At 43.0% G+C, this 8,526-nt stretch overlaps 2 protein-coding genes across 4 annotated transcripts in view; both read right to left on the reverse strand.

The window, feature by feature from the left end:
- The window catches only part of LOC143275276 (uncharacterized), a 52,224-nt gene extending 44,854 nt beyond the window's left edge, over window positions 1-7,370 (reverse strand). Inside the window, exon 1 of one of the 3 annotated variants that reach the window (XM_076579256.1) lies at window positions 7,332-7,370. The gene's annotated coding sequence lies outside the window, so the exon portion shown is untranslated. Of the gene's footprint in view, window positions 1-1,285; window positions 1,404-7,331 lie in introns of those variants that run through there. The other 2 variants (XM_076579260.1, XM_076579259.1) reach the window with 2 other exon arrangements.
- On the reverse strand, window positions 4,198-4,951 carry LOC143275248 (uncharacterized). The gene is made up of 2 exons (XM_076579222.1): window positions 4,790-4,951; window positions 4,198-4,626 (listed from the first exon to the last, which is right to left on the reverse strand). The coding sequence occupies exons 1-2, from the start codon at window positions 4,949-4,951 to the stop codon at window positions 4,198-4,200; spliced, it is 591 nt and encodes a 196-aa protein (XP_076435337.1).
- Window positions 7,371-8,526: the final 1,156 nt, after the last annotated feature.

The following is an 8,526-nucleotide window of genomic DNA, read 5'->3' on the forward strand; positions in this document are numbered from 1 at the left end:
ACTTTTCTCAAAATGAAGTCCTTTTCACTTCTTACGACGTTTAGAAGTACTTGTACTTGGCTCTACATGTTATTAGTTTAACAAAATACTCAATTTTCATATCAACTTTAAAACTATAACACTAGAATGAACATAAAAGAGAAATTGAATCGACTGTGTCGTACTACATTCCCGGCGGGTGTAACTAGTACATCTATCTTGATCTAGAGAAAACGGCTAAATGTTGCAGTGTGATTGCGGCGATAGCCATTAAAAAGAATTTTTAATTGCCCTTAAAGATTTTTTGAATGCCCAAGATGCACCAGAATAATATGATTTATCGCCCTTTAAAAAAGTATGTTCAAATGTTAAATTTTAGAACGTCAGTTAAGGAGCCACGATAGTGTAATGGATAAGGCAGTTTCTTCTCACCCGAACACGCGGGATTCGAATCTGGTTTGGACTTTTTTGTTTAACGCGAAGCTTTATAATAACAAATACAGAACACATTTTAACGATTAGATGTTTTTTTTTCTTTTTTAAGTGTATCACAAGTGAGTCTTGAAGGCCTTGCCTCTCTTGTTTTTCTTCTCTCTCTCCAATTGTGTATAAAAATTAATATGATCTGGTCTGTCTATGGAGTTTTTTCCCCCCTAGTTTATAGAAAACTTTGGTGTTCTACACTGATATGTACATCCAGTCCATACTGGGACCCGTTTCTGATGATTAGTCTGTTGTATTGGGTTTTTGGTGTATGTGGATTTTGGGGGGGGGGGGGGGGGGGGGGGGGTGTAGTTATTTTTTAGCTGTTGTCGTTTTCTTTTGATAACTTTCTCCTGCTACTGTTAATGTTTGTCAATTGTTAACGTTAATCGTTTGTCGAATTATTTTTTTGTTTTTGTTTTGTGATATTTGAATTTTTTTTTAAATGTGAAAAAATAAAATAAAACGATCATGGGAACCATCAAAAAGAGATTAAAACTAGTCAAAAATAATAAGAATTCAGAATAGATGACGATAGGCTAAAACAAACCACACACACGCGCGCGCGCGCGCGCGGTAACACACCCCAAACAATTGTAAAACAATATATACAAATAAAAAATTCAACAAATAAATCGTAAATGTATGTAAAATGCACACACACACACACACACACACACACGCATGGACGCACGTACGTACACATACGCACACAACATACATCATGCCAGTTAATTAAGTAAATTAACATCAGTTAAAATACATGAAATCCATGAAACAAGAAATCAGATATATTTAAAAAAAATTTACAAAAATTACTCACGCTCACACCCATCAAAGCTTTCTCTTGCTCCGCCAACAGTCCCACACGCATGCAAAATGTCTGCACCCAGGCCCTCGCCTGCTGGTGAATTTTAAGGCGGTGCTGGGGGCGGGGGTGTGGGGGTGGGGTCACAGTCCAATGAGTGAGTGCACTGGTGCTTTGACTGTGCGCGCGAATGGCTGTTGGAATAAATGAATTCATGAAGTCATGTTCGCTGTTGCACGCTCGCCGCACTCGCACTCGGCTGACAGGTTGTTTAGATAAGACTCCTGCAGTCGCAGCAGTGTGCGCCGGCGTCAAGAAAAATGCAAAAGAAAACCAAAGTTGGGGTTGCCGGCCGCTATTCATAGTCGCGATTCAACTTTTCAGGCTAAGTATAGTTCGGTTGCTATTGTGACTGCCATGATGTTTATAGAACCGGCCATAGTAACGGTTGTTCTGGCGATTCCGAAATAAGATTTAGTGATGCTCATTGCTGTTGTAATATTGTGGAAACTTAATTTTATAAAGTACAAAGTAATAAAATAAAATATAGTTACGGTCATCTTTTAATTTGATCAAAATTCGTCACAGCTGAAAAAAAAAAAAAAAAGGACCAAAATTATATTCCGATATTGTATAGAGATAAAATACTATCCCACAATCTCTTTCTTTCACATCGACAGTCTGCTCGGGCCATAGACATAATTATATAGTGTAGCTGTAGACGGGGCCTCGGTTTATCGTCTCAGTCATCCGAATGACTAGCGTCCAGATCATCATTCAAGGTCTCGTGGAGCCGCCGACATTTTCTCCCCCTCCACTAGACCTTCAGTGGTGGTCTGACCGGTAGTCATTCGGATGAGACGATAAACCGAGGCCTCGTGTGCAGCATGCACTTAGCGCACGTAAAAGAACCCACGGCAACAAAAGGGATGTTCCTGGCAAAATTCTGTAGAAAAATCCACTTCGATAGGAAAAACACACACAAAAAAACAAACAAACAAAAAAACTGCATGCAGGAAAAAAATACAAAAAATGGGTGGCGCTGTAGTGTAGCGACGCGCTCTCCCTGGATTTCCCAGAGAAATCTGTTGTGATAAAACGAATTACAAATACCTTTTCAAATGTTGTAAACTGGCAGTTGCGAGTCACGAGCTTTACAATACTGATGTCTTATTACATGTTTGTTCATATCATAATTTAACTATCATGTGTGCAATTCGAGGTTTATGACTTAATGACGTGTTTGTGACAGAGATTCTTATTCAGGAATCCTTCTTTAGGTACCAATTACTTTAGAACATAACACTTTTTTCTTCTTCTTTTTGTTGTTGTTGCAAAATGTGCTCTGTGTGTGTGTGTGTGTGTGTGTGTGTGTGTGTGCGCGCGCGCGCGTGCGTGCGTGCGTGTGTGTGTTTAAATAAATCTGGTGTACTTGTAGTATATCTTTTCAAATGTTGTTATTGTCTATTGCGAGTCACGAGTCGATGTTTATTCATGTTTGTTCTGTACCATAATTTAACTATCATGAGTGCAATGCTGACGACATGTTTATGAGTTATAATGCTTAATTCATGGCAGGGTTTCTTATTCAGGAATTTTTATCTTACTGTACCAATTACTTAAGAACCTATTTCTTTTACCGCATGTTGCATTTGCAGAACCTGCCATATAATAATTTACAATGATTTTATAGAAGCATTTCTTGTTTTGGTATTGTGTTTCTTAATATTCATGCTATTTTACAAAGTGTGTGTGTGTGTGTGTGTGTGTGTGTGTGTGAGTGTGTGTGCGTGTGTGTGCGTGTGTGTGTGTGTGTGTCTGTGTGTACAGTAAGGGGACTTGGGTGTCTGTGTGGGAAATGTGCCTGCTGCACGGTGTTGTGTTACATGCAAGTTGTGTGTATTTAACTTTACGCATTGCTGCTTTATCTTTTGTCGAACATATGAGAGAGAGATGGATACTTTAATACAGGATGAGCGGCCATAGACCTTGTTCGTTAGAAAACCGGCAGTCAGTGAAAAGTTCAGCCCCTTCGCCCTCAGTGGGACGCAACATGGCGACTCTGTCCGCTGAAACTGAAAGTGCGCTTGAGTCCATGAAAGTTACTGAGAACCGAAAGAGTACTTAAAAAAGAACGGGCAACTGATAAGTGGCACGAAAGTTGAACTTGTTCGTCGTGCAAATAATTTCAACTGTCGCGGAACAATCTGGATCTGGATCTGGATGCATACGTCGCAGGAGCCAATCAACGGCTATAAACGCGATGGATCAGGGAGAGCGCAAAAATAGTTTAAAAGGCCACCACTTTGTCCTAACAGTCTTTCCTACAGGTTCAGGTTTCAATGAGTAGCCACAACAGGTATCTACAGGTTTAAAAACTGGTTAAAATCTCTTCTGCTGTCTAGATGCTTAGGAGGCAGGTGATGGTAATCTGCCAAGCGCTGATGTAAATGCGCTGGCAGAGCCTGCTCTGACGATGTCCTCCTCCAGATGGTTCCAGTCCATCACTGTCCGCACGAAGACAGAATGTGCGTACTGTTCTGTGTTACTGATAGGTAGCTGGAGGCCGCGAGTGTTTCTGACCACGCGGCGTTCGACGATGTTGGAGACTTCGAAGTCCTCATACTTACGGGGTCGTATCCGTCTGTGGCCAGCACTCACAGGGGTCAGGAAGTTTTGGGGGTGAATGGCGGGGATGAGATCTCCAGCTATCTTACACATCAGGCCTAGTCATGCCTGTCTGCGACGATCAGCCAGTGGGGGGAGATTCAAATCCCGCAGCATTCAGCTTACACAACCTGGTTCTCTGGTCCTGTAGTCCTTCGTGATGAAGCGTGCTGCCTGTCTCTGTACCCTCTCCAACTTCTCAATGTCCTGTTGCTAGTATGGGTACTACACTGTTGCTGCATATTCTTGTCTGGATCTCACTAGTGTGATGTACGCCAGGTGCCTACACTCCTTTGGGCAATTCCGGAGATTCCAGCGTAGAAGCCCACTGTTGATCCGGCTTTTCGAGAGATGTTGGCAATATGTTGTCCCCATTTTAGGTCATCTGAGATGAGCACTCCTAGGTACGGATTTTGCTGAACCTGTTTCAGGAAGACTCCACTGAGGCTGTACAAATAGGATGACTTTCTCCGGGAGGACAGGATGTAACATTTCTGTGCACTGAAGCGCATCCCCCATCTTTTGGCACAGTCCTCAAGGTGTCTCAGGTCTTCCTGCAGGGTGATGTGGTCCTGAAGGGTGTCAATGTTGCGGTACAGTAGGCAGTCGTCCGCGAAGAGTCGTACTTTTGACTTCACTGCTTCCGGTAGGTCATTGATTGTGACACAAGAAGAGTAATGGACCCAGCACTGTTCCATGGGGGACACCAGAGTCGACAGCTACCTCGCCTGATGTCTCTTCCTCCAGGACTACTCACATCCTCCTTTTCGTCAGGAAGTTGGTAAGCCATTCATGAATAGGTCCTTGTACTCATTAATGATCGAGTTTGTGGAGTAACTTGCTATGAGGTACCTTGTAAAAGGCTTTACTTAAGTCCAGTATCACCACATCTGTTTGCTTCCTGGCGTCGTAGGACTCGAAGAGATCGTGCATTGTGGTAATCAGCTGCATCTCACAGGAGTAGCTGGATCTGAAGCCGTGGTTCCTGTCTGTCCGTATGTTGTGCCTCCCCATATGGTTTCGAAGGTGACTACAGATGATGTGTTCAAGGAGTTTACAGGCCACTGAAGTTTGAGAGACTGGCCTGAAGTTCTCTGCCTTGTTTCTGCCTCCCTTCTTGAAGACTGCTGAGACGTTTGCTGACAGCCAATCCTCTGGTAACTGGCCCGTGTGTATGGAGCGCCTGTAGATGCAGGTCAAGGCAGGAGCGATCCTGTTTGGTATTCCATCCGGTCTGCATGCTTTTGCTGGATTAAGTTCTTCAGCAGCTTGGCTACGCCGTTTGTATTGATGATGAGCTCATCCAAAGTTGGAAAGCGTGCCCCATTCATCTTGGGAAGTGGCGTGCCGTCATCTGGTGTGAAGACGGATTTGAACTGATCCAACAAGATCTGTGCTTTGGTCGCGCCATCACTCTGGAGGGTTGTACCTTTCTTCAGTGGTGCCACGCCAGTACTGTCTTGTCGTCTAGACTTGACGTAGCTCCAGAAAGGCTTCGTGTTGTTATTCCGAAGTCCTTCTTTTACTGTGTTGTTGATGTACTACCACTCTATAACTCTCATCCGTCTCCTGCATTATTTTTGGAAAAATCTGTAGTTCTCCCATTTTCCGGTCTTCTTTGCTTGTTTATACAGTCTTTTCTTCTTCCTGAGCTTTGTTGATCCATGGGTAGCAGTGGCTTCTCCGTTGTATGTATGAGGGGACGTTTTCTTCCATGGCTGAGAGCATTGACATCTTGAAGTCAGTCCACATGTTGTCTATGCTGGCTCCTTCTTCGTCCATTTTGTTGATCCTGTCTATGGTATGCCCTATCCCTGCATTCAGGTTTTCCCAATTTGCTCAAGAGTACAAGTAGTGGTGTCTAGGTTTGTCCATCACTCACTGTGGCTGGGTATCAAAATCTGTCACTACTGCCTCATGGTCTGATATTCCTGGAACTGAAACAGAGCTTTTCAGGAGGGATGGATTCGTCGTGAAGACAAGGTCCAATGTATTGTTTTCCCGCGTGGGCTCATCATGTACCTGTGTAAGTTGTGCTGCTGCCATCAAGTCTATCAGATCCCGCTGGATCTGGCGATCTGGGGCTCCTGGATTCACGGTAGCTGTGTTCCAATCGATGTCCGGACAATTAAAGTCACCCGCAAGTAGAATCTGCTTCTGTTTGGAGTTCCTGGTAACCTTCTCTAATGTCCAATCCAGTTCCATCAAGTCAATGCTAGAGCGTTCTGGCATGTAGAAGCACCCAACACGAGCAACTCTTTACTCTGTTGAAGTTTGATTTTTGCCCAGACCATCTCACAAGTTCCTTTTAGTTCAGGCACAGCTGATGCGGTTAAGCTTTTGTGTATAATGATAAACACGCCTCTGGCTAGTGTTGCCCTGTCCTCCCTATATGGTTCATATTCTTCTGGAAAGACCTCGTTTGCCCCTATGCCTGTCTTTTGCCATGACTGATCCAAATATCACATCTGGTTTAATGTAATCAACCAAGACTATGAGCTCCACTCTCTTGTTGACTATACTATGGCAATCAAGGTTTAAGATTCGGAGGTTCTGCTTCTTGGGTGCCTCAAACAAAGAAGTGCCATCACATCTGTCATTCTCCGTTGTGCCTCTGCTTCCTCTGGTTCGCTGATGGCTTTTGGGACTCGGTCTGTGACTCATCCTGTGGGCTATCTAACTTTGGACTATGGTCGGTTTTCCTGGAAAACTCACTTGCTGTCCTGTCTCCTTGGCGGCCTCTTGGGCTGCTGGTTTTCAGGGGACTAAAGTGGTTTGACGAGTTGAATGAGTCAATACTGTGGTTTGACAAGGGGTGGTAGTAGTTTGACGTGTTTAGAGAGTAACTCTGAAAACTGAGAGTACTACAGTTTGTATTGTCACATTTATGGCAAATCCAGTTGATACTGGGTCTATTCAGAAGGCTGAGGTCGGCTGTGCAGAGTTCAATGCAGTCTTGGGATACCAGACTGGAAAAAATGAAAAATCAAAGCTACAGTTTCTGAAGTCTTATCTAAATGCACCATATGATCAATATCATTAGCAAGCTGTGGGTATAAGCTTTGGCTGTTGAAATCAAATTACTTCTTGTATATAAGTGATGTATATACTGCAAATAAATCAACATTATATAATGTAGTGTTGTGAAATCTTCCTTTGTTTGGGAATTTTTACCTTAAAAGACACTTGTCTTGTAATGCCGGAAAGCAAGGTGCAGAATAAAAGCATCTGCAAATTCATTCGATTTTATGTGTTATCATAAGCGAGCGTGGCTCATGCAAGCAAATAAGACAAGCAGCAATCACAACGACAGCAACTGCGACGCAAACACCACATTAGCGACGAGGATTACAAAGTAAGAGTGACTTTTTGTGTTCCACTTGAATAAACCCACCAGTCTTTTGAAAAAATGGCGGCCGCACCCCCACCTTACCCTTCTTTTGACTGTGTCCCGGAGGGTCGTGCTGTTCACTGGCGACTTGCGGCTAGCGACAGAATGACAACAATGGCCGCCAGGCCGCCAACTCGCTCTGATTGGATAGTATTTTTAACACTCGGCAGCCATTTTTGTTTGACGTCATACCCGGGAATTCCTTCTGCCTTCGCAACCAGTCAACAAACCGCAAGTGCAAACCTCCGTCAGTTGTCGTTTGTTTTCACAGAATCACAGAAATGTTTGGCTATAGGCTAAAAGCCTTTTGCCCTCATAATCAGTGTGCATTTATGTGCTTTTGGATCACTTGTTGTGAACAGACCCTTGTTTAAATCTGGCATAGTGTATACTACTGGGGTTGGGGTTTTTTGTTTTTGTTTTTGTTTTTTTCCAATCCTGGGATTTTTTTTTTTTTCACTAACTCAGATTTTTGTCAGAGAATAATCGCACTTTAGCATAATAAATTCAGCTCAAAGGTTCGCTCCATCCCCAGTTTCACAAAAAATGCAAATTTAACGTGTGTGTGTGTGTGTGTGTGTGTATGTGTGTGTGTGTGTGTGTGTGTGTGTGTTGATGACTACAGTGCATGTTACTTTGTTTGACCTGCTGTTCCATGTAATATGAGGTTATCTGTCCATTAGCTATTGTTTTATTCCCCCTCCCCCCTCCTCTCTCTGTGAGTCTCTCACTCTATCTCTCTCCTGTGGCATTATTGTTTTCATATACTATATTGTATTTGTTGAATTATGCTTTCTTGGCAATGAGCATCCCTACCCCCTTTTTTGGCTATCTGTAATAAACTGTTTCATATTCACATTAGTATTCGATAACATACACAATGTATATGCTCATGTGTATGTGTGTTTGTATGTGCGTAAGAGAGAGAGAGAGAGAGAGAGAGAGAGAGAGAGAGAGAGAGAGAGAGAGAATGTGTGTGCGTGTGTGCGTTTTCTATGGGTTTTTTTTCCTATGTAGTTTATTAATACCATGATTGTGCCTGTGTGTCTGTGTGCATGCGCGTGCGCGCGTGTGTGTGTATCTTATTACCATGCTTATGCCTTTCAGTAGTATTGTGTTTGCTTGCTATGACTTGAAGTAGCATTGTGTAGTGCATACAATGACATATATAATGTAGTATTGTGTAGTGTAGACCCTG

Source organism: Babylonia areolata, chromosome 30 (genome assembly GCF_041734735.1).
Source record: "Babylonia areolata isolate BAREFJ2019XMU chromosome 30, ASM4173473v1, whole genome shotgun sequence".
Taxonomy (NCBI): Eukaryota; Metazoa; Mollusca; class Gastropoda; order Neogastropoda; family Buccinidae; genus Babylonia; species Babylonia areolata.

Bases quoted from the DNA above. Each gene is read 5' to 3' on its own strand.
- LOC143275248 (XM_076579222.1), bottom strand. From the start codon at position 4,951: ATGGGGAGGCACAACATACGGACAGACAGGAACCACGGCTTCAGATCC. The intron at 4,627-4,789 runs GTACCTCATAGC...CCCATGGAACAG, and splicing joins TAAGTAAAGCCTTTTACAAG to TGCTGGGTCCATTACTCTTC.